The following is a 24,490-nucleotide window of genomic DNA, read 5'->3' as shown; positions in this document are numbered from 1 at the left end:
ATACCGACAACTGGTCAACGTATACGTTGACGGATTTGATTTTGAAATTTTCAAACCGTCCTAGAAATAACATACGCACAACATGAAAACTAAACATCACTATCATTTCCCTAGGAATTGTATTGGTTACTGTATGTTCAAGGTTGGTATAGCGATTAATTTATCATAGAAACGCGCCGTTAAGTGCGATAACTGCGCATTCAAATGCGCAGGATTGTTTCTGCGAGCGAAAATACAAATAACTGCGGTTTGAATCACTTTCACTCGTCACATCTATCAGTATTATATTCATTATATTAATAAGTTACATTTGTTAGCATACTTAACATTATATACTAACATTCTATTGAGTATATATTCGTAATAATTATTTTCAAATTAGTTTTAGGTCTAACTAATACAATCATATAACAGACACATTGCGTTTTGTTATAATGTCAATAAAATTGTAAAATATTTTATATAATTTAATATATATATAGAACATGTATATATATATATATATATAAAATATTTTTATGGGAAGATAAAATTCAGGAGTCACTGAAAATTGTAAAAAATCAAACAATATATGGGACGTGTGGCATGTAAAGTTAGCGCGCAAAAGCGCCTCTAACATCCGCATACGGAATTAATCAGACATGTCGTCGGATGTATTTGCTGGATTAATGTTCACCTGCAAAGATGTAAATAAACTGTTGATTAGCTGACCAGTTTCGTGCGATGAATCGTACGAGGACCGCAATATGTGCGTAGCTGCATGCACAGAACCGTTTATCCGGGAATCCAAAGGTAGGGGCTCAAGAATGGCGCGCGCGCGCGCGTATGTGCAACGATCGAACGTAGCAGACGGAACATATTGTTTCGTCAACGTTTATTTCTGTTCCAACGTGCGCAAATTCTTCATCGAGTACGCACTGATTGATCAAACAATTTTCCCGAGATATTTCCATCGGAATTGCACTTATTCCGTGAGATTTCCATTGTTTAAGATCCTTCTTGGCGAGCTCCTGTCACTCTGCCCGTCCTCCTGTCTATTTACACAACTTCGACTTCCGACCCGCGATGGAAACGTCAATGTGACAATCACAATCACGAATATGACATTGGTATCAGTTTGATTTGAAAAACTGTCAAACTGTGAAATAAGAGAAAATGCTTGGGTGAAGCCTGACGTGGCTAGACAAGAATTCGTGAAAATTCACTCGTGAAAACTCAATCTCGCGATAATGCTCGAGGAAAGCTATACTTTACGCTTAATCGCTGATAAAGACCATCGAGTAGGAAATTTCCAGTAATGTATATTTATATTTGATTATCTTGAGTCAGAAGTTGTCGTTAAACTTTGTTTCAACATCTTGCAGCCTTATTCTTTTTTGCAGTGTGTTCTCTATCTGTTATCGTTTAAGCAACTGCGACTTTTTGCAGATGAACGTTCCACTATATGGGCTTCTTGGAGTTGCGGCTGCTGTACTCGTGTATGTTGTTGGGATTGGAATGATAGCAAAGCTGTTTGTCTGTCTGCTAGCCTTAATTTTAGGGTATGATCCAAACAGCCATTTGATGTTTCAATATCGAGATATATTGGGATAATCAATGTTTTTATCCATCTATCTCTTGTTGCAGAATTTTCACGTGTATATATAGAACATATGGCGCGAATGTCGACAATGCAGTTAAATCTGAAAGGGAAGACTTAAACAAGAAGACTGAAAAGTTACGGCAGGTGAGTAAATATTGCAGAGTATAACTGGGTCAATTTTCTTGAGCCTGCTTAAACTCTGCTTCTTCTTTCAGTATATTCTAGATCTGTCCAACCAGAAGATGACTTTTACTTTAGATAGGAGGATCACCGGCAGCCGCATTATTGACGAGTCCCTGCAAGTACATAGACGATATAAAAATTTTTATTGCTTTTATATACGTAGTCCAACGTGAAATAGTAAGAGTAACGTACGATTTGCGACTTCTTGTGTAGGAAATATTAGATTTCGTTATCAGAGATTATGTGGAACCATGGTACAGCATTATTACAGACGACGAGGAATTTATATATTCCGTTCGAGATACTGCTCAGAAAATAGCCATCAACATTGCAAATCGGTACGTAAAACGCATATAGTTTGATGCGTCTTTTTTACATTAGTTTCTTTCCTTTTCTTTTTTTAAATTAGAGTGAAAGGTGTGGACTGGATACCATATTTAACTACGCGCCTCGTGGACGATGCAGCTTCCCACGTTAGACTGTATCGACAGGCAAGAGCGAGGACAAAGCAACTTCGGTCGAAGAAACTGCAGAAAGGTAGTGCAAGCTCGAGCACCTCCAGCGGCACACCTAAGAAGACACCCACACATAGACGGAATAAAAGCGAGACAGACGTGTCTTGGTATTCTCAGTCCAAGTTCTACATTCCCAATTTGTCTTCTCTCACTGAGCCAATCGAGAGCAACGAAGAGAAAGAAGAGGAGTCGTTGGAGAAAATATTTTTCGATCTAGAGGTGCAGATGGAGAACAATCTAATCTGCAGGGATCTAGTATGCACTAACAGCATCCAGGAACTCGAATTTCTGGGAGAAATATCGGAAATTCTGTTGTATCTCGTATTGCCAAAGGGAGACTTTGATTGCCTGACTGTGAGATTTATATTGAGGGAGTTGTTAGTGAACGTGATTATCAAACCATTGTTGGATTTATTCTCTGATCCTGATTATATTAATCAGGCGTGTATATGGCTGGTAAGTGTATTACAAGTTCACCATGAATACCAGAATAGGGGGGAAATTATGCCTCTTATAATTTTGCATTTTTTAGTGCGCTAAGGAAGGTGGCTTACCTAGTGACGTGTTTTTAACGGTGATCAGAGTAACCGATAGCTTAGACGAATTGACGGCGACAAAGAATATAGTTTGTAAAGAAATAGCTCATCTTCGTTCCAAGGATTCTGGAGGGGAGGATGACCTATCGGTGAAACAACAATTGAATAGTTTACTTTATGTGAAAAAAATCTTAGAAACCAGAATTATCGGAATGCAGGAGGGGCTGGAGTCGGAGACCGACGGAATCGGTACTCAGCCCGATTGGAACAGGCTGCTAATACCCGGGCAGAAGTTAGTGAATTTACCTCTAGATGAGCTACTGAAAAACAATATCGCCTTAAGTTACTTCATCGACTACATGACCTCCATAAATGCAGAATCGTACCTGTTCTTTTACCTGAATATCTATGGCTGGAGAGTATCGGCGGAGCAACAGATATCGAACATCGAATTGCAAAAGCTACACGTGGCCCAAGCGACCCCTGCTCTCGTGGGCACTAAGCGCAAAAACACAGATCTAGAAAATTTGAAGGAGGCAGCCACCAAAATTTACCAGCAATATCTCAGCGACAAGGCATCCCCTAAGTTGCAGTTGGATGATGCCTTGGTAAAGACTTTGTTGACTAGAATAAGAACTGAACCTGTGAAAGAGACGTGGTTCGACGATCTCAGATCTTGCTGTTACGAAAAATTACAGAACGAAGATCGATTTCTACCAGGTTTCAAAAGGTCCATGGCTTACGTAAAGCTTCTTGCAGAATTAGATCTCCTGAAAGATCCAACGTCTGAAGAGGACACGAAATCTTTGGATAGTATTAGCTTGTCGAGTACGAATAACGAATTGGAGACGCTGGACGAGATGTCTGAGATGTACAAATCAGAGGACGCTAAACCAGCTGAATTGAAAGATAGCAAAGAGAAGTCTAGCTCTTCGACGAGTTTGGCTAGTATTGTGGAGCCAAATGAGGACAAATCAACCGAGTCTGATTCTACCATCAACGTTAAGACTATGAAAAGCATGAGGAAAGCGGCCAGCATCGATACAGACCACATTAGCGAAGGCAAGGACATCTCTTTCTATCTGGAATCGAATGCAGAGCAATTTGTTAAATTGGATGAAAATACTTACGATCAGAATGCCATTAAGAAGCTACAACAGGGAAAATTCGAAATTACTGCCAAAATTATCGAAACTGGGATAGTCAATGATCGCGGGAAAACTTACGGAATTTACGCAGTAGCCGTGACTAAGAATTACGACTCGGGTTATCAGGAGAAGTGGCACATTTATAGAAGATACTCTGATTTCTACAATCTTCATCAGAAGATCAAGGAAAAATATTACGACCTAGCGAAAATTCCTTTTCCAGCGAAGAAAGCTTTTCATAACATGGAAAGAACAGTTTTGGAAAGAAGAATGTTGATGTTGAATGCCTGGCTGCATCAATTAACAAAACCAACTGTCGTCGAGGGACACATGGGTCTACAGAATTTGTTATTGAGCTTTCTGGAGCAAGGAGATTACGACAAAGGCGTCACGGGCGGACAGATATCCAAAACGGTAATTATAATAATTGTACAGCGTGTTTTAGGCAACTGAGACAAACTGTATCTTTCGATCAGTTGAAAATAGAGAAGAATGTAAGAATTTTCCAATAATTGGCGACGGTAATTCAATGCATGATGTTCTGTTTAAAGAGTTTTGTTTGCCTGGTACACTCTGTATATACAGGTAAGAGGATTATACAAGATACTTAATCCTCGATTTAATACAGATAGATACTCTGATGAACCCGTTGAAAACGTCAATGAAAACAGTAACTCAGGCAGTGAAAACTATGCCGGATAATATGCTGAATACAGTAGATGAAGTTATGGACAATATAAGTAAATTCTTTGGCAATCCAAAAAAACCTAACGCCTTCTATGAGAACACCAAAGTTAGTGCTAGTCTGGACGTGGAGGTAGTTATTTTTTTTTCTTTCTTTTGCTTTATAAATGAATATATATACACACACACATATAATGATCACGTGATATTTAAGTAGTATATTTTAACTTCTTTTTATTTCAGACCGACGACAACATTCCTTTACGAATAATGCTACTGTTGATGGATGAAATTTTCGACCTAAAAGTAAGAAATCAGTGGCTCAGACGAAGAATAATCACGTTACTCAGGCAGATCATTCGCACTATGTTTGGCGATATAGTAAATCGAAGAATAGTCGAATACGTTTCCTTACTAACAAGTCCAGCCAGAGTAGCTGGATATTTAAAGTTATTTAAGTACGTGAACTTACATTTTGCCACGTGGAATCAATTAGTTAATTGTTATTTAACTAATCATGCGAATATTGTAGGAATAGTTTCTGGCCGAATGGAATCAAAGCCGAGAAGAAACCACCGAGGGACGCTGAAATGAAAAACAGGACAAGAGTGGCAGCCAAGGTGGCACTTCTGTCATGTCTTTCAGATGAATTGAAACATATCATAGGTAGTGAAACAACTAGGAGAGGTCTCCTGAGAGTGTTCGAATTGTTCCAGCGACCTGTGCTTAACAGAAGACTTCTGTATGTGCTCCTAGAAGGAATTGTCGAGACTCTGTTTCCCCAGAACAACTTGGTAGACATTTTCCGGAAGCTCTACTCGATTTCACCAAGGGTGCAACATAGAAACTTTCAGAGAACTTAAGATCTGATAATTTTATTTAGTGTTTCTCGGAATTCAGAACGCCTACGAATCTCTCTCTCTTTTTTTTTATCGAATGCTGTCTGCACCAAAGATCTTGAACAGAAAAGTGAAACGTGGGGAAACTGTGGGGGAACTTGATTTCTCACGAACTATAAACGAAAATAGAAATTGACGAATGCGTATTCTACGAAGGATATTAGAGGAACCAATACTCAAGCCTAGTTGAATTGTAAAATACAAAGGACGTATTTCAACCGATGCTCAAGCGGAAGATTACCTAAAAACTCGTTAGGACTAAAGTGATCATATACATTATTATCCCGAGCAACCAATTTCGTTGCAATAAATGAAAGGAAAACGTATGGAAGTAGAAAAATCGTTTTTCAAACTGGGAACAATTTGAAAATTCTATAGAGAAAAAAAAAGGTTTGTAAACCATAATCTCAATTTCTAGTAATATATATATTGGGATAAAATAAGAGCAGTAATCCAGTGGCCAAATAAATCTAATAAACAATTTACATGAATTAATTCGAGCACTTTAATCGAATGTTTCGCTGAAACATTTCGATTATCTCGTAGATACACGCGTATTTAAGAACATTATGCATTCCAATTTGCATTTTAACGATGTACTTCATAACGGAACACTTTTTACACGTGTACTAGAAGACCAACTTTTTTCATGGCGGTGTTATTCTTTAGCATACGAGCCGTCGCGAAAATATATACTTAATTCGCCAAAATACATTTTCAATATATCGTGCCATTTTAAAGCCCACAACGTAGCAAGGGGGATAAAAATAAAAAAAAAAAAAAAACGAAGTTTCTATTTATTTCGAATCTCTTTGGAGAATCTCTTTCGGAGACTATAAATTTGTAAGATTTTAATTTAATTCCCCTGTCGTTGACGAATGTAATTATTCTTAACGGCAGTGTAAGATTGTTGTAAATGTCGTACAATTGTATATATACATAAACGTTATTTCTATCGTGTTGAAGCGCCATATCTGTCACTGTTTACTTATTATTAAAGGAATTGTTTATAAATCGATACTATTTACTCTCTTCTCATATCCCTGTCTTCCTTCCCATTTAAAAAAAAAATAAATCTTTACTAATTCTCAAAAAGACATGAAAAATTCATATATGTCTAAAAATAAGAATAAGATTTTTCTTTGAACGTATACAATTTTCAATTTGACCAGGAAGAATAAAAGTTAATATTTTCCAGAGAATAAATATAAACAATTTTTCATGAAACAAAGTTGAAAGAAAAGAATAAGATCTCTGGCGCAAAGCCGAAAGTTTCCAAGTTTTTCCAAGAAATTACAGAAATTAAGTGGATTCGTGTTTCAAAAGCCGGCGACAATGAAACTGGTTAATTACTGCGAATCGATTGACCGTGGTCATTAATAATAGCGAGGGAACTTGCGACAAGAAGAGAGAAAGGAGTGAGCAAAAACAAAGAAACTTTATTACCAAAGGCCTGCTGCTGCGCGATTAGAGGGAGTATATTAGAAAAAAAAGAGAGGGGACCGGGTACAAGAGCATCGTCTCATCGTTGTTTCGCCTCATACGGGGACATTTTGCTCGAGCAAAAAAAAGGGGGGCTCTCTAAGGGCTTTCAGCGTCCGAGGAAGGGGGTCAGGCCAGACCGGGCCATTTTAGTCCCTACAAATTTTTTTTCCATTCATCGACCTCTTCATCCTTTGCTTTCTTCCTCAAATTCTTCCTCTCAATTTCTGCAATGACGACAGTCTTAAATATCTAAAAATAGACTTGGATCAATCTCCACTCAACGCTTGCTTCTCTCTCTCTCTTTTTTTTCACAGCTTCGCCACTACTGTCTCTAAGAATTTCCAATTTTTCCGAGTGTCCCTTCTACTTTTGGTACAGACTATTCCCGCGGACGAGGTTGGAGGAACCTCTTAACCCCCCCCCCTATTAAGAACTACATCCTTCCCCAGCGTCGAACCCGGAACTTCTATATCCAGATCGTGGGTTCAGCCACCAAGCCGCTAAAAACGAACCTCCTCTATCCATTGTGGCGAAAAGAATCGGCGGCGGTGGCGCGTCTAGCGCATTTTCAGAAGGGGTTCCAGAGCGGCAGTCGGCCCCCAGGCTCTCTCTCTCGCCGCGCGCGAAAGAAGAGGGGAAACGCATCGTCAGAGGCGTACACACAGCCGGGCAACGACTACCGAACGACGTACTAACGAAAGAAAATCGATATGCATGATTCACGCACGCGAGAGAGGACGCCTCGAAGGGGGGGCCGGGGGGCAGGGGTACGCAGGGGTGGGTATACGCACGGTGAAAGGCTGTAGGAGAGGCAACAGAGGGGAAGGGAGAACGGAGAGCCACTCTTCTCCCTTCGTGCTCCCTTTTGCCGCGAACCAAGGGGACGGAGAGAGCTGTATGCGCGATCAACACACGTAATTCTATACAAGCGCACGAGGAGGGGTATTCTTACAATGCTACCCCCTCGGTCACTCGATCAGTCGTGTCCAGAGTCCCATGCTCGTTGCGAACTTTCATGGCTCTTCCCAACGTCGCCCATTCTCGCCTGTCTTTCAACTCTTCGTTTCACTTCCATTCGCGAATTTTTCCGCGCCCTTCCGCGCTTTCCCTGCCGAGCGTTTCCGGGATCTATGACAGTTCCACATGCCACGGAGCTGGCGGAGGGGAGGGGGTTAGCATCGACGGTCTCCGTCAAATGCGTCGGCGTCAAACTCGTCCGCGGGCTACCTCCAGTGCGCGATCGCCGGTGATCCCGCGTTCGTCATTCGATTTTGCAAATTGATATCGATATCGATATATACTCGGAGGGCTGGAACCTCCTCAGTGCATGTGCTGGTGTTTACAGTGGTGGATAGCGGCAGGTTCTCCCTCGCACTCTGAACAGCGTCTGACAAGAACAACAGCATCCTGCTGGGATACCAACAGCTTCAGTAACTTCAGGTAAACTTCAGTTTCAGGTTTTTGGGATCTGTAAAATTTACGAGTTATCACGTTTGATTGTTGGAAATGTTGGAGGAGCGATCTTTCTTGATTCTTAATTTTGCGACGTTTGTCAACGTTCGATGATTCTTTTATACTTTTTTTCCCTTTTACTTTCCCTTCTGGAGTTCACACTAACAAAAATTGCAAATTACAGAACTGGAAGCTGAAGTTGTCTTTAGCTGGATTAACGCAAATGAGTTTCTTGTCTCTTTACCTGAGATTATTATGAAAGACGTTCGATCCTTTTTTTCTATCGAATATTGTATTCTGCGCGTCGAATATTTCGCTAGGAAGATATCCGCGAGCGTCGCTTTTTTCCTTCGCGTTGGGGGTGGCTCGGGGATTTCGATGCAAGGCTAGCAACGTGAGGCGTCCAGATGCATTTGAAATTCTATTGTCGTGTCGTGTTTCTGCAAAACCATCGATCATCATCTCCGCTCGTTAATTCCAATTATTCATCGATTAATTATTTTTAACCCAACCTGTTGCACACATCCATAGAAATTCCTCCGATTCTTTCCAATTCGAGCAGCTTCACGCTCAGCAACTTCACTTTTCAGTAGAACAAAAACAATCTCTGCAACCTTGCACCTGAAAATGAAAAAGATCTCAATTAAGTTTTGGTAATTCAGAAAAGAAGATTTCCAATAAATCGTTCGTGAATTTTCGACAAATTGTATTCACATGAAAAGACAAAGATGGCCTCGTGTAAATGGATCGAGAAGATTTGAGGACGTTGAACGTTTGTTTAATTCCAAAAAAAAAAGAAAAAAGAAAAATCGAGCCGATCGTTCTGGAAACTGCGTGCATCCGCTTCACGGCATCGATTTTTCTCGCTTAATTCGCGCCACCGACACCAGGTTGACGCGTAACGCAAGAGAATAAAACGAGAAAACGATGCCAGGTTGCGGTCAGCTGGGTCTGGTTCCGAAACAAGATACGCCTGGGACTTAAAATAAACAAACAGTAATATGCCGCGAACCGAATAGAAAAGCTAGTCGATTTACTGGATCTCTGGTAGAAGAGCAACAAATGGAGCCGCCTCCACGACGACTTGTCTCCACTTGTCGCGGAAGGAAGCCCCGATCACCACCATTAATCCGTTAATAATTCTGGAGAATAGTAATTAGAAGGGAGGATATACGCGCTATGAAAGAAATTTTCGGAACGCGGTTCGATCGAGGGTGAGATAGGAACTTGGATCGATATCTCGGTTGGAGCACGATGGTAGAGCCGCTTTTTACGGGGGAGACCATCTGCGTGGGGTGGCTATTGGTCCACCGTCAAAGAATTCTTCTCGCGAATCCCGCTTCCTCTATTCTTTCCACAGAGAACAGAACGTGCAATATTATTCTTCATCGTTCTACGGTTTGGTAGAAATAAAAATTCCCTATTTTTTCTTCTTCTTGTCTACAATAAAATCAAACACTTTCCTCTTCGAATCTGTAATCGGAAAATTTATCAGAAATTTTTCAGAACAATTGGTTTTCAAAGACTGACTATTTTATCAATAAAATGAACGTTGACGAACGTTCCAGAACCAATTCCAGTGTCCAAATTCAATTCTAATCTCGCGGCCTCCCCTTTCAACCGATACGCGAGAGAAATTATAGCATCTAGCAGGGGTGGAATCACAAAGTCGACGCAGGGGGATGCGTCCATGTCCGATGGAAGGGTGGAAGTTGGACGACAGTCGTAGAAACACCTGCGTGCACGGAGAAATAGCTTCGGCGAGAGCATCTGCCCGCGGTCTACTGGCCTATTTTCAACTGCGTTTCCACCCCTAGATGTTGGTTAATTCTAGAAATTGCTGGTAACCATGTTTCCTATTGTCGTTGGACAACCGTCTCTCGTCCTAGAAAATTCCTGATTGTCATTAAAAACCACTCTGAACACCTGTTGTTGCTTGTGGTGAATCAATAGTAAAACTCACGTTTGTCTAAAATTCCCAAATTCCTCGTTCGCATCTTTCTGGACGCGACGAGCGCGACGAGCACGAGAATTCCTAAGCGAAGAGATGAAGAAACACGCCTGAGGCTCGGGACATACGACTTTCGCGACTAAGGCGTATCAGTATCGTTTAAAGGGGCTGCAAACATGATATGCAGCCGGATTAGCTTACTCCGTACGTCCAAAGAGACATGCAGACCACTGGTTTATCCTAGTTCTTCGCAGCGCGAAGGTCGTCGCACTTCGGGGAGCGCCCACGGCGGCGTTCCTCTGAAAGAAAAGAAGAAAAAGAAACGATGAAAAATCAGATCGAGTTTCTGCGATTCCGCATCGCGGAAATTATACCTCGTTAACAGAAAAAAAAGGAAACACTATTCTCTTAGAAAAATCTTCGCCTCTCTTCTTAACCAACCGAAGAAAACCTGACTTTCAGCTTCGTCGTCACTTCAGCTACCTTAATCCCCATAAGTGGCATCGTGGAGTCGCAGATACAGTAATTTGTATTGCATGACAAAGATTCGAGGGTACTTCGCAATCTCCCTGATAGCAACAAAACTAAAAATTCCAAAATCAAGCGACGAGAGACCTAAACTTTCCAGGCTTGCAGTGACACACTTGCAGTTAGGGGTGGTTGAAATAACCTCCGCGTTCCTCCGTTGATACAATTTTCGAACGAAGACATAATCTAAATTAAAGGACATCTCGGTATCGAGGACGTCGCACGATCCCGCTCGGCTTGTCGAGGAGAAGAGAACAGAGTCGTGTTCTCGGAGGACAGGCTGTAAGGAGCTTGCTGACAGGAAGAGAGACGCTGGTACAAGTCGGAGAAACGGAGAAACAGGAACGGCGGTGCCGTGCATAGGTGGTCGCAATTTGCACCTAGAAGCACAGAGAGCACCGATATCTAGTATCCCGTCGTATTATTACGCTCGAGGGCGTTCGTAAGGGGGAACCGAGGTCCAGGGATGGCCGGCCGGGTAGGTATAGGCTTACTTTGGACTCTGGTGTGGGATTACCGTACTTATATTCAAGTCTAATATTAAGTTACCATTTTGCTTTACGGCAAGTGAACAGGCTGCCTGCATATAGGAAGCCATCCGAGCGCTCTTGGGACAGTCTGGGTTAGGTCTGGGCCCACCTACGACATCGTAAAGCCTCGCTGCTTCTTCTTCTTCTTCTTCTTCTTCTTCTTCCCGGCCCATCGTCATCCGTCGTTTCGTTTCGAAAAAGGAAAACAACAAAAAAGGAAGAAGAAAGGAGAAAACGTGTCCCCAAACGTCCGACTTCCTCCATCTTTTCTTCTTTCGACGCTTTCAATTGGCAGGGGATTACTTCTCACGCAAAAAAGGAGAAATCTTTGTTCTGTTGGATGAACTGGAAGAAACACACTGTGGAGTGGAATTGTTCACCGATGGTACTGGTTATCGTTAAGATTAAGTGGCATTTACTTGGTTAAACTTGGTACATATGGAAGAGACTGGAACTGGAGTAGAGGATTCGTGTGAATTTTTCTTCCTTGGGAGGTGAACTCTTCCTTCCTAGGAATTGGTTTTGACCAAAGGAGTTGCCACCAAATTTTGAGAGCTGAAGAAAGTGCGCGACTCCGGGGATCTTCAGACAGCTCAAATCTCAATTTGGATCTGAATTCAGTTCAGTTTGATCTTATAAACGAGGTAAAATATTTGAACCGCCGCGCGAACTGTACAGAGTAGCAGTTTTCAACGTGTGAAGGCATTGAAGTGAAGAGGATCTGAAGACAATATAAGAAGACAGAGGTACTGACTTCTGTGCGTGCTGGGGTTTGTGCTAAACCTCCTAGCACCATTTGAAATCAGTACTACTCTTCTTAGCAATCTTCACCACCGCTTGGGAATATCTACTGGAGATGGAAAGATGCGTGTTCAAAAATTGGTATTAAAAATGTCGTCGGTCGATTTCTCCATATATCCTGTTTCGTTTTTTTTCTTTCTTCTCTTTGATACAATGTGTGTGTGTGTTTATTTGTTTGTTTGTGTGTGTGTGTGTGTGTGTGTGTGTGTGTGTGTGTGTGTGTGTGTGTGTGTGTGTGTGTGTGTGTATTTATATATATAGTTACACGAGGTGAACACGTGTTACAAGTTTGTGCAACGACCGATTCAATTTATACGGTTTCGTGCTTAATTTCTACGTTCTTTATAAAGACTCTCGGTTTTCTATAGTTACAATGTACACATTACTTACGTATACGTATTGTCAGATATATGTAACGCGTATACATATATATACCCAATACATACATGCGCATGTAATACGTTTAGGCAAATAATTAATTACATACAAGTCGCTCCGTTCGTTGTACACTTCTCTCACAGCTGCAAATTTTAACCCTATACGGTTCTACATCGAATCGAATTCGGTGGCCTATTCTTTTTCAACATTGCCCTTTCAATTTTAGCACAAAACTCTCGTTAAAGTCGTTACGAGAGTTGTGCTAAAATTGAATGTACATTTAACAAAAGATCAAAACATCTCGGTGCATAGACGTGACGACTTAGAGAATCGTAAAAAAAGTCTCTGTTAAAGACAACTGATTCTTCAATTCAACTTCTTATCGCAGCAGAAAGAAGTTAGTAATAACGAACGGCTCTAGCATTTAGCGAGGCAGTATGGAACATCGTATAATAAATAACTTGAGGCCTCTGAGGCCGCGATGATGGCATGATTAAAAGAATACGCGTCTATATATACATTATCTCGAGTACAATTGTCGCAAAAAGTTAGAAACACGTACGGTACACCGTCGATTACACTCAAGAGCATCTGTGACATTCCAAGGACACTTGGGTACTCTTTCGTTCTGCTTTCCACGCGAACCAAATAATAATAATAATAATAATAATAATAATAATAAAAATAATAATAATAATAATAATAATAGTAGTAGTAGTAGTAGTGGTAGTAGTAGTAGTAGTAATAGTAGTAATAAAAATAATAATAGTAGTAGTAGTAATAGTAGCAATAGTAATAATATTAATAATACAGAGTCCGTTGGTTGCTCCCACTGTTCCTTCCACGAATATTGATAGCGATTTCACGTTAATTTATGGATTGATTAGACACAGGTGTGTGAAACCACATTGTCACAGCGAAGAAAACGGAAGCAACTGCAACGATGTGACGACAGTGAGGACTTTTTGGTTAACCGTCCGGCAGTTAGGTCGAGTCCTTGCTTCTGCTGGTTGCCTGCAGCCTCGTCCAGGTTTCTCCAAGAGCCTTCGCAAAGTGATCATCCACTGAAAGAATTTGAAAGATGTACCATCTCTTTCTCTTTCTGTCCTCCCTTTTTTGAAGCGAAGGAGAAATGACATTTTTTTTGTTAAAGAAATGTTTTTTTTCTTTTTCTTTTTTTAAATGGCGTACCACTGAGGCCTGCTTCTTTGTCAGTAGTGGTGGCGTTAAAAACTGCGGCGTACTCCTCTAGGCCTAAAGATCGCTTGAAATGTTCGTCTATTGCAGGATCACTCACACCACCCACAGTTCGGACCCCGGTTCTTTGGCCTCCTGCTGCCGCCGATGGCGTCAGTGACGGGGTCGGCGTTACTGCCGTGTCTTCAATAGTCGTTCCTGGTAAAGAGCACTTTTTTAAATATTCAATCTATATCTATTCAATCTACAAAACACAGCATATACAATATTGGTGAATATTTCTGACGTAAGAAAGAAGCTTTTTAATCAGATACTGCAATCAATCTAAAAATATTCTTATTAATTTTATCTTTACTAGACTGCTTATCATTTATTAGATACTTATATATTTTAACATAACTAAGAAAACTGAACTTGATATTTTATGTATGTTTTTACATTTTCCGTGCGTTGTGTGTATTCTTCAAATTTCCCATTAAATGAACGCCCTTGCTATCTCTTAATGAAAGGAGTTCAGTTTTGAATTCTGACATCATCTCTACCTTCGAATCTGCTCAACTTAATCCTCAGTCAATTCTAATTAAACCTCACGTTAAAAATTCAGTTCAAAAAATTCTTTCTTTCCTTTTTTTTTTCTTTTTCACAGTTCTGCATAGAGGAATTTCAGCCTTGTGGCCGACGTGAATCGTGTATTCCTCTATTCAACGACCAAGCATCTGCGCGGCGTGCATCACGCCACATTGTCAAAGCACATAGTGCACCCCTCCCCCATGCACACGCCAGACAATAGCCGTTCTTGGTTGCCCCCCGCAAGGCCAAGAACAACAGGAGCAAGCCACTCGCCTAACGAATTCGCGTGGAACATCAGAAACCAGCAATCAGAAGTTTACCAGGCTGTGGCGTGGTAGGTACAATCACGCTAGGTCTGCTGTGATGATGATGATGGACTCTGGCAGCGGTCATGTCCAGTGCTTCACTTTGGATTGGATCCCTTCTACGCTCCTTGCGCCACGCGCTGCTCGGCTTCCGGTGGAGATTCGTCGTCTTCGGCCTCTCTTCTGCGCAATAAAAAAGAGGAGATCTTGCATCAGATTCATTCGCGTGTTCTTGTGCAGATTGACAATTCTTTCTTGTAAATAGAACCTTTTCTGTAATTTGGCAAATTTCTAAGATCCCAGTGTATTGATGAAATAGAAGAGATGTTTTCTTCCATTTGTTGAAACTCGATTGACTCTTTGAAGTTATGAAAAAAAGTGTATCGAGTGTATGAGATTAGAAACGATAGGAAAATTGTACTGGAGATAATTGGAAGAGTTTCTTGATGTTTCAAAAGAGAAACTGCAAATAAATGTGATAACGAAGTTGTTTGATATTTGAAATAATCTTCACTTCCTCTTCCTACAGATAAAGCTTGTAGATATATGTAGACCACATTCCGCTAGTTCCTAAACTGCATGCAACTATGCAACCACGCATCTTTCCTTGACTTTTCCTTGCACGCACGCCGCGACTGACAAACCCGGAGACGAAGCGAATTGCCCGGGTTGTCCAAGCAACCCTTCTTCTCTATTTACTACCCTTTACTCAATACACACATCAAACTGTCTCGACAATTTCAAAATGATCCTACGATCGTTAAAGAACCAAGAGATCTGTCCTTGAGCCTCCAGCGTCGAGTTTAATTTATTTATAAAATGTTATGGGTCATCTATTTCTGTTTTCCGCGATATCTAAAATTGGAAATCGATGTAGCAACCCCCTCGAGAGAATGATCGAAAAACACACACAGAGAGAGAGAGAGAGAGAGAGAGAGAGAGAGAGAGAAGCGCGAGGAGAATAAAAGAGAGCGGTGGAAAGAGGAGGAGGGCGCGAAGGGTGAGTAGAGAAACGAGTCTGGTTCCCAGGATGGGGCAGGAAGTGCCTAATAGCCGTGAGAGGATCGTCAGGAAGACGGTCAAACTGGTTTAAAGGCAAAGGATGAGCCAGCGGTCAGGGAGAAGATGAATGGACCAAACGCGTGGATCGAAGCCGAGATCGTTCCGTTCAATTAACTCGCTAGTTGCCAACTTCTGCTATACTTTCCTGAATTCGATGATTTACAGAGGAAGGTAGTCGCTAGAAGGCCAGAGCTCTGAAATATCGATGGAAATGATCAGAGCCAATATCAGAGAAGAAGTTGTTGCACGTGAAATACAAATAGCTTCGTCAGAGATACATAACTTTCAAATTTACATTCTTCGCTCGTTCTTCCACTATTTTTACACTCAACGTTTTGGTACCGGTATGCAAGGTTTCCCCTTACGAGCCTCAACATTCGTTGAAAGATTATGCAGCGAAATTAAATGACAAAATACAGGGAAACGACTTTCTATACGTTTCTAAATGTTTTCAGAACGTTTCCCCACGTACCTCCTGGTTTGTATACCGTTTGAAAGTTGTCCGTGGTGAGCCACGGTTGCCAGAGGCACCTTCTCCTCGGCGAGACCTCCATGCTTCCAAAAATCTTCAGGTGTCATGAACCCAACTTGCAACCACCACGAATATCGACAAACATATATATATAATCAGAAATCAACGATTCCTCTCCTCTCTTGTTCCCCCCCTCATAAATGGTCCACAGTCTCAAGGACAAGAGAACACCGTGAACCCACTAGATTTCCATAGATCGAGTTATCAAAACTGCACAGATTTCGATCCACTTTCTCGACTCTCTCTGTTACGTACAATCGTCTCTCTTTGCCTTATGAAATCAAGTTCAAACGACGAAATACGAGAGACATCCTTTCCACGGGAGGATCTTCCTCTCGCCGAAGAAAGCGGCTTCCATGATGTCCTGGTGGCCTCGAGGGGAGCTCGAAGAAAGCGACGTGACGCGATCTATCGACGAATTCGACTGGTTGTCGGCCAGAAACCAGGATCGTTGGCTTTCAGAGGCATGTGGACCGAGGCTGCAGGATCACGCCAGATTGTTCGAACTAGCACGTTAAAAGATACGAAGAACGGCCGAGGAACATTGGACACAAGTTTTCTACAAAAAGATAGACAGAGTCAGAGATACGTGGATTCGTGAATGTCCCTCTTACACGACTGTCTTAAGATTCATTCATTCATCCGCCTCGTTCCGTCGTCTGCCCCCTCCACGTACAGCTGGTGAAGCTTGCCTTTTACACATGCACACGGTCCGCGCGCTTGGATCGTAGCGATGGCTTCGTTTTGTTCAATTACTCTTCTTGCCAGTTTTCGCACTCTCTCGTCTCTTTCTAGAGATTTTCTACAACTCGTAGAACTTGGTCGTCAAAGGCACGATTACTCTTGAACACTTTTAGACTTTGGAAAAATTAAACTAACTCTTTGCCTTCCAATGCATGTATGTATCATCGTACGAGCTGCTCATTTGCCGAATCTATTAACTCCACGAAGCAAAAAGCAAAGTAGAATTGATAAGGTAGTGTGCATTTTTTTAAAGTTCCTCTTTTAAAATTTAAATTCAAGTGAACATTGTAGAGTGTACTTTTATCTAACGACATACAGAATGCATAAAATAGTATGCATGAGACAGAATGTATAAAATAGTATGTTCCTTGGAATAATCATATTGACTTTTGAAATAAATCATTTCATCCAGCAGTATTATTTATTAAGAAACCTTTGAGACAGCTTTAATTATTAAATTTGCTTTAAGAACAAAAAGTTAAGGCGCAATCAAGTGCTGTAACATTAAAATTGAAAAATATTAAAACAATCGTGTTGATTACTTTGATAGTTCATATATAATATATAATACCTGAACGACACATGATATTATGCAGACCTACTAAAAGAAAATATATTGAAACGTATAATTATCTCTTGCAAAAAAAAAAAAAAAAAAAAAAATAGCTAGACAGACTATGAATTAAACAATAGTTAATTTTCATGTTAAATATACCGAAGAAACTATTTCAGATATTGTACAATATTTCTTGTGTCGAGTATTATCCAATACTTGTTCTAGGATTAATTTGAAGATGTGTGATTCAAAGCTATCGCTATCTGACTGCAGTAGTATGAGTGTTCAAGGGATACGAGCACCTCTGGCCAACAAACTCGCTTCTTTCCTCTTTCTTCTTTCTCTTTCCTCCTTTTTTCCGTGACGAGGTACAGGCAATCAATGCACATGTGCGTCCAGTACACGTGCACACTACACGTCGCCGTCACGTTTCGCGAGGAAAATTTGTTCCGATAAGGATCCTCGCAGTTCTACAATTATACCCAGAAACACCGTTCACATTGCTTCAATGACTGATTCATTTCCAAACAACAAAATGTTTTACACATCTTCTCAATGATGATTGCACGATGTAAATGTCAACATTTAATGCTGTAAACATTAGAGTGCAGCGTGTAGAAGATCTTGAATATTTATAGCAATGCACTTTGCACTATACAAGTGACCATTTGTAATTTGCAATTTGTAATCAATGCTTGAAAAACGAAACATGACATCTAATTCTTCAGCCTCAATTAAATATCACAATCGTTGCAAACATTTCGGATAAAAATTCCCGAGAACTAAAAATATTTCACGAAAAAATTCGAAAGGTAATCGGAGAGTAAAGAATAAGAGGAAAATTAGTGGGAGCAGGTCGATGACCTTGAAACTTATCGATTTCAAGACACGTAGCAAGGTATCATACTCTGTATCATTGTTAGCCGCGATACTTAAGCAAGATCAAGGTAGCAAGTTATCCTCAAGGAATCATGAGGCATCGGGCAGGAATGCCAGGCATTTTAATAGCAACGCGACCAAGTAATCGCGTATGGTTATCAGACATATCTGTACATCAGCGAATCGCAGTTTCGTGGGCGTGAATTCGTCGAACGTTTCCGTACATTTCGGGCATACCTCCTATTACTCCTACATTTCGCGCTCCAAAAATTTAAGATCGATCGAAACGTGCGTACATTCTCGCTAGACGAGTGTCATTAACATCTCACGGAGCGTGCCGAATTAAAAAAAAGAAATCTGCAACTGAAACACACTGAAAGTTAATCAATTGAAAGATGGTGCTTTTTACTTGAAAATAAACTTGAGAAAATGGTACTTATCTGAAGTAGGAAATATAAACGTAGAAGGTATTTGAAATCTCCTATCCTCTAAATTTAGCTCTATCACGTTGCCCAATTGTAAGTTTCATTGCGTTCGAAATGAAGACATTTACGGTCTGCGATTCGTCAAAGAATCGAGTCTTGAAGCGAAGTTTGATATTAGTTGATCTTTCGAAATATATTAGAAGCAATCGTCATCGAAATCGAATAAATTACCCTTTGACAATCTGAAACTATGTCGGTAACTAATGGAACCGACCGGGGAAACGTATTTTTGGTCATCGAGAAAGTCACAGAACGCGCCATCATCCGCAAGCATACGCAACTACGTCTGGTATTCGGAACAGGTTCGAGGCACGGCATTCCATCACAACAAACCGCACACAAGAGGAACCAGTCACACTGCTGAGAACCGGGGCTCGTTACGCTCCGTTGTACGTTTCGATAGATATATAGATAGACAGATAGACTGATAGATTGAGTGTGTGTGTATGTGTGTGAGAGAGAGAGAGAGAGAGCAGTTTGATGATTTATGAAAATCATCACCGAGAACGGGTCGTCATGCTCCCGATTGCCTTCGAAAGTGGAACCTTTTCTCTAATGCGTCACACTTTTTCTGATTCTTCACATTCTTCACTGTGTCATTTGAGTCAATTCTGTCTTGATTTACATCCTTGATTCGACGAGAAACGAAAACAAAAAGAGAAGGAGAAAAATAGATATCCCTAAACATGAACATGAATTTTTCAATCAAACGTTTGCTGCGATAAAAGTAAGAAATTAATTCCTTTAATATTGATTAATTGCTCCTTCCTTTGTATTTTGAAAAAAATGTCACTGAATGAAAAGAAAGACTATAGAGAAGACTATAACATAGAGCTACGTTTTATCAAATTCCAATGAATCAGTTTTCGATAAGAAATACTGCTCCGCACCTATATTTCCTTTTTACATCCAGAGTTTGAACAAAAGCCTTCACGCATTTCGAAAATAATGTAACAAAATATCGTCGTTCATTGAAACAATGAAATGCTGAACTTAACGACAAAATGGAATGATTTAATGATTCCCATGTGGAGAAAATACTATTGTTTACGGTCGATTACATACCATTGCGAAAATGGCATACTTTTTAAGTAAGAAATGTTTCGTGACCGCGGGAGAAGCGGCTTTAAGAATACAGAACAGCAGATCGACTCTTTTTGACACGAAGACCAATTGAAACGTGCTCGAACATGTTGAAACGTGTTGCGAGAGCAGAGTGAAATTGTTTTAATTGAAATGAAACGTCACAGGAAATTCGTTCGAGGCTCTTGCCAAGGAGCTTGTCGGAGGAGCCGCGAACGCGACGAATCTAAAATAAACGGCGTACAATGTTATCTAATTCGATGCGAAATTGGCATTTCGCAGGAATGCGGGCTCGTACTGGCCTCCTCTGTTCTTACACAGATTCCAAACAATTTTACTGAACTATCAAGTGATTCGGCGGATCATGTTTTATCTTTTTGTTTACGCGCCTTTTTTTTTTTTTTTTTTGGTAACCGCCTTCGTGGACTTGGGAATTTCCTGGAGGAAGAGTGGGTGCTTCTGGATGAAAACTTTGGAGCATATCTTGATAAACTGGATATCTGAAAATGATTTTAGGTTTTAGGTTTCATGGATACAGGATGTACAAGGGTTAATGATAACTTTTCCACTTTTTTTTCTACCATCGTAGAATTATAATGTGAAAAAATCAAAAACCGTTTTTACGTGTTACCATATGAAATTGACATGAACGTGTACTACAGAAAGCATAATCAACAATATACAACCACGTAATCTACATTTCACGGTCGAAGCCAGCACATTCCATTTACTTCCAGCTTTCATTCTGCAATCTAACGTGTGCGTTTATACTTTATTACAAACAATTTTTGCCAATTTTTCGAGCGACACTATTCTACTTTCAGTGACATTAGTAGACTAATTAGTTAACTACCTTAACTGTCAATCAGAAAGCAAACTATACTTTGAAATAGAAGTTAGTTACAATGACAATTGACTGCTATATCCATATATCTGACTCAATAACAATTTGTTACAAACTATCCAGTTCAATTCCCAGCCCACTCTAAATCCTCTCGTCGCCCAACGAACAATCACCAGCAATCCGTCGGAAGCATAAGTCACGAGGCAAACTGACCTTGCACCATGGTAGCCGCCCTGGAGAGGACATCCAAGGCGCTCTCGACGGCGGACATCTCTTTCCCTCGTGTTTCCTCTTCGAGAACGGGAACAAAGGTGTCCTCGGTCCACCAATTGTCACCCTTTCGCGAAAGTCTTAATTTCTAAGAAAACTTCACTCCGTTCACGCGGGACTGAACTTCAGGAAATACTCCTCGTAGGTAGTAGGGATGCAGCAGGTGTTCATCAACGCACCGGGTTGAAATTCCCGCGATGGAACGAAGCTGACGACCACGGCACCGTCACGAGGATCTCTGCTCTCTGTGGACAGAAGTCGAAGTTAACTGTTTGGGGGCCTTCCTCACGGCCGAAGCCAGCACAAATAAAGTAAAACGGGGATTAAAAAACGTGACATTGTCTGTGGAATGCGGACCCCTCACCAGAGATCTGCCGCCCGCGTCCTTCGCCTCACCGCGTGCAGCCAACCCTACGTCGCTTCGCGAGTCCCCACGCGTACCCACACGATCCCACTCCACCCACCGTTAACGTGCCGACTAGCAATGGCTTTGAATTGCTCTCCAATTATTTAAATAAGGTTCGACAACCACACACCATCACTGAAAGATACAAAGTCATTTAGGAATTCGTTTCGGTTTCTTGTACGCTTGTCCCTCGAGGCTCCGTTGATTATCTATCCATCTAAAGTCCAGGAATAAAGGTTACGAGAACGTGGAGAGATTGGTCGTTGGTTGCACAGTAATATCAATAGCAAACACCGAGGGCACGCTCGAAGCCATTACTAGCTGCACCGTTCCTCTTCTTACTCCCGTATCGCGCCCCTGCTCTCTTTCCAAACTTCCACGCAACCGGCGTCGCAATTTCATTTCTAATAACAAAAACAATGCCTTCTGATCTGTTCTTGATCGTTCGTTGTCTCTTATCTTTTTCTCTCTTTTTCTGTAGAAGAGAAAAAAGAAAAGAAAGTAAAAATTTACTAACGCGGTTGAAGGGCATTGTTTCCTACACAGATAGTGTAACACTCGAAGTGAAATTTCATTTTTACAGTGTGATAATGTATGTGCGTATATACATTAAACTCTGACTCTGAGTAAAAGGAAGCCGGTAATCTGGCAATTTGGATCAAATATCTCAACTCCCACCCTAATACTCGCGCACACTTTCCTACCAAAATGTATCTTTTCAACAGTTTTCTTTTTCTTTTCGTTGTCTCGTATCGATACCGCTGACCGGCAAATACTCGATCGCGGATTATTGTAAATAATCCCAAAGTCCTTGACTAATTGAAGCTCATCGAAAACGATGAATCGACGAAAAACCGCGCACGCAAATTCCAGTATCGCGTGACAACGATTACATGTATGTATAAACGTGCACACACGATTAGAAAATTTCAAATCCACAACAGGCACTTTCCAAAATTACAAATATACAAAAATTTCCCAAAATCATTAAATTCCTTAAAATCCATTCTTCGTATATATGTCTTGATTTCGGTTCTTGTTTCAAAAAAATTAAAGAAACGTTCCAAGAAGATCTTTAGCGTAAGATTAAAAGATACGCAACAACAACGAAATTCTTTTCCATCTTTTTTCAAATTTGTGAAATCGGATTGAATTAACAGGACTGCGACGTAGGACTAGATAGAAAGTAGATAATTGGCGACGATTTTAATAATTTCTTTCTTTTTTTACCGACTGAGCGCAATGAAACGTTCTCCCCTTTCCACTCCGCTCGTCCTAAGGCAAGAATCGATAGAGGAATGCGACGTAGCGTGAAGAAAAGGAAAAAAAAAAAAAGGAGGAACGAGCCACGCATTCCTCGAGGTAAATCGAACTTAAGGTGGTTCTTCCCACCATTTACGTGATTCACTCACCGATGTTTCTGCGTTGACAAGCCAGCGAACAGAGGATCAAACATCCGGCACGACATCCGCTGGCGCGTCGAGCCAACGCACGGTATGTATTTTCATTGAAAACGATTGAAAATCTAATGGTATGCGATCGAACACACAGGGAACACAGGCTCTTTGACACACGAGAGCCAGCCTCGATTCCCCACTACTTAAACATTACACTGGAATGTCTGGTATTCGTCCGTCGAGGCGCTCTCTAGCGGGAAGATCGCCAAAAGCGCGAACGCGCGCCACACCGATCGTATAAATTACGGTTTGAACCGCCACTTTTCTTTTCCAATAATTATGCTTCAGATTTCATGCAAGTTTCTCTCTTGGTACACGAAATTTTTGAGAGGAAAAATCTTCTTAGATTTCTTTTTGGAGTTGAGCTTGGGTTAGATTGGCCTGTAAACGAAGGATTATTAAGGAGTGACTGCACCACCCAGATGGTTTCTTCAACGTACTTAGGGGATATTGAATAGAATACCTGTCTCTATTTTTTTAGCTTTCAGGAAATTTAAATATTTTATTCATCATATTTTAATGCTTAAAAATTCAGAGGGGTGCAACCTCTTGCATGCTTTTTTTTTTTTTAGATTGGCATAAAATCTATATATAAAAAGTCATATTTGTAATAAAACGTATTTTACAACAAGATTTTTTGACATATATTTACATATGCCAAGTGTCAACACTATAATAAAAGAAAAAAATTAAAATAATACGATTGTGAAAGACGGAGATGAATATCATAAATAGCCTATTGCACGTGCCAAAATTTGATTAAAAGAAAAATTATGTACAATTAAGATATCATATTTTTTTATCATCCTCGTCGTCGTCGCTTGTATTATCCAACGCGTAACAAAGCTGTAATTAAAAATGTAATAAACAATTGAAAAATTAAATGGCTGAACACAATTTGTAGATTTAGAATATACCTCGTCTAAATCGGGCCTTTTAAGTATTTGCTCCAGTCCTGATAATTTTTCCAAGTAATTCGGTACGTTACAGGCGTCCAGAACAAACGATAAACCCCGATTTTTATATTCTGCGATAATAGGCACAGAACAGGCCGTGCACGATGTAAATCTATGAGTAATTGTCAAGTGAGTATCGTAATTCCACAGGGATCCCCGTATCGTGTGTGGTACACATCCCAACAAGCCTACCAAGTCCGTATCGCTTGGGCTAATATTATCTCTGCGCACCAACGCTTCTGCCTCAATTCTGTCAAGTACAAAACAATAAATCTGTAACTACATGAAATTCAATATAAACCTCTGTTATTTGTTTTTATTACCCTAGAGGATGCTGCAGCAGAGTTATCAATAGCTCGACTGCTAATCCCGCAGCGATCTGCGACAAACCAGGTCTGCTAACTGTGCACTGTTGGTCCAATGTTCTATCGGTTTGCGACTGCAAAATAAAATGACCGTTACTATAAAAAAA

The 24,490-nt window shown here is 40.7% G+C and overlaps 4 protein-coding genes across 13 annotated transcripts in view; 1 reads left to right on the top strand and 3 right to left on the bottom strand.

Annotated features, from left to right (window-relative positions):
* Positions 1-625: 625 nt before the first annotated feature.
* Positions 626-6,567, top strand: LOC122528883 (sorting nexin-13-like). Of its 3 annotated transcripts, none has more exons than XM_043654487.1 (10): positions 626-792; positions 1,429-1,541; positions 1,627-1,726; positions 1,798-1,884; positions 1,979-2,103; positions 2,175-2,736; positions 2,813-4,378; positions 4,593-4,781; positions 4,892-5,106; positions 5,181-6,567. In XM_043654487.1, exons 2-10 carry the CDS (start codon positions 1,429-1,431, stop codon positions 5,509-5,511), a joined length of 3,288 nt encoding a protein of 1,095 aa, XP_043510422.1. In that variant the 5' UTR covers positions 626-792; the 3' UTR covers positions 5,512-6,567. The 3 variants fall into 3 exon arrangements, with proteins under 3 accessions (XP_043510422.1, XP_043510424.1, XP_043510423.1); XM_043654488.1 differs by lacking the exon at positions 626-792 and adding an exon at positions 819-1,294; XM_043654489.1 differs by lacking the exon at positions 4,593-4,781.
* A 240-nt stretch (positions 6,568-6,807) lies between these two features.
* LOC122528893 lies at positions 6,808-10,392 on the bottom strand. Of its 2 annotated transcripts, XR_006306684.1 has the most exons (3): positions 9,199-10,392; positions 8,729-9,105; positions 6,808-8,645 (listed from the first exon to the last, which is right to left on the bottom strand). XR_006306684.1 is itself a non-coding variant. In XM_043654509.1 (2 exons), exons 1-2 carry the CDS (start codon positions 8,944-8,946, stop codon positions 8,353-8,355), a joined length of 366 nt encoding a protein of 121 aa, XP_043510444.1. In that variant the 5' UTR covers positions 8,947-9,165; the 3' UTR covers positions 6,808-8,352. The 2 variants fall into 2 exon arrangements, 1 of the variants encoding a protein (XP_043510444.1); XM_043654509.1 differs by lacking the exon at positions 9,199-10,392 and having other exon boundaries at positions 6,808-8,500; positions 8,729-9,165.
* Positions 10,393-12,876: 2,484 nt separating this feature from the next.
* Positions 12,877-21,971, bottom strand: LOC122528892 (transcription cofactor vestigial-like protein 4). 3 transcript variants are annotated; one of them, XM_043654508.1, is made up of 5 exons: positions 21,564-21,971; positions 21,143-21,444; positions 14,760-14,927; positions 13,864-14,067; positions 12,877-13,736 (listed from the first exon to the last, which is right to left on the bottom strand). In XM_043654508.1, exons 2-5 carry the CDS (start codon positions 21,198-21,200, stop codon positions 13,657-13,659), a joined length of 510 nt encoding a protein of 169 aa, XP_043510443.1. In that variant the 5' UTR covers positions 21,201-21,444; positions 21,564-21,971; the 3' UTR covers positions 12,877-13,656. The 3 variants fall into 3 exon arrangements, with proteins under 3 accessions (XP_043510443.1, XP_043510440.1, XP_043510442.1); XM_043654505.1 differs by lacking the exons at positions 21,143-21,444; positions 21,564-21,971 and adding an exon at positions 16,279-17,321; XM_043654507.1 differs by lacking the exons at positions 21,143-21,444; positions 21,564-21,971 and adding an exon at positions 15,013-16,138.
* A 1,046-nt stretch (positions 21,972-23,017) lies between these two features.
* LOC122528888 (ubiquitin-like modifier-activating enzyme atg7) overlaps positions 23,018-24,490 on the bottom strand; it is a 3,741-nt gene continuing 2,268 nt past the window's right edge. For 3 of the 5 annotated variants that reach the window (XM_043654496.1, XM_043654495.1, XM_043654498.1), the window contains 3 exons: positions 24,342-24,457; positions 23,980-24,268; positions 23,018-23,908 (listed from right to left, as the gene is read on the bottom strand). In XM_043654496.1, the coding sequence (XP_043510431.1) occupies positions 23,852-23,908; positions 23,980-24,268; positions 24,342-24,457 (462 nt within the window). In that variant the 3' untranslated portion in view covers positions 23,018-23,851. The remainder of the gene's footprint in view (positions 23,909-23,979; positions 24,269-24,341; positions 24,458-24,490) is intronic. The other 2 variants (XR_006306683.1, XR_006306682.1) reach the window with 2 other exon arrangements.

Source organism: Frieseomelitta varia, unplaced genomic scaffold (genome assembly GCF_011392965.1).
Source record: "Frieseomelitta varia isolate USP_RPSP 00005682 unplaced genomic scaffold, Fvar_1.2 scaffold_267, whole genome shotgun sequence".
NCBI classification, from domain to species: Eukaryota; Metazoa; Arthropoda; class Insecta; order Hymenoptera; family Apidae; genus Frieseomelitta; species Frieseomelitta varia.
Note: the sequence above shows the minus strand (reverse complement) of the source record. Positions and strands in the feature narration are given on the sequence as shown.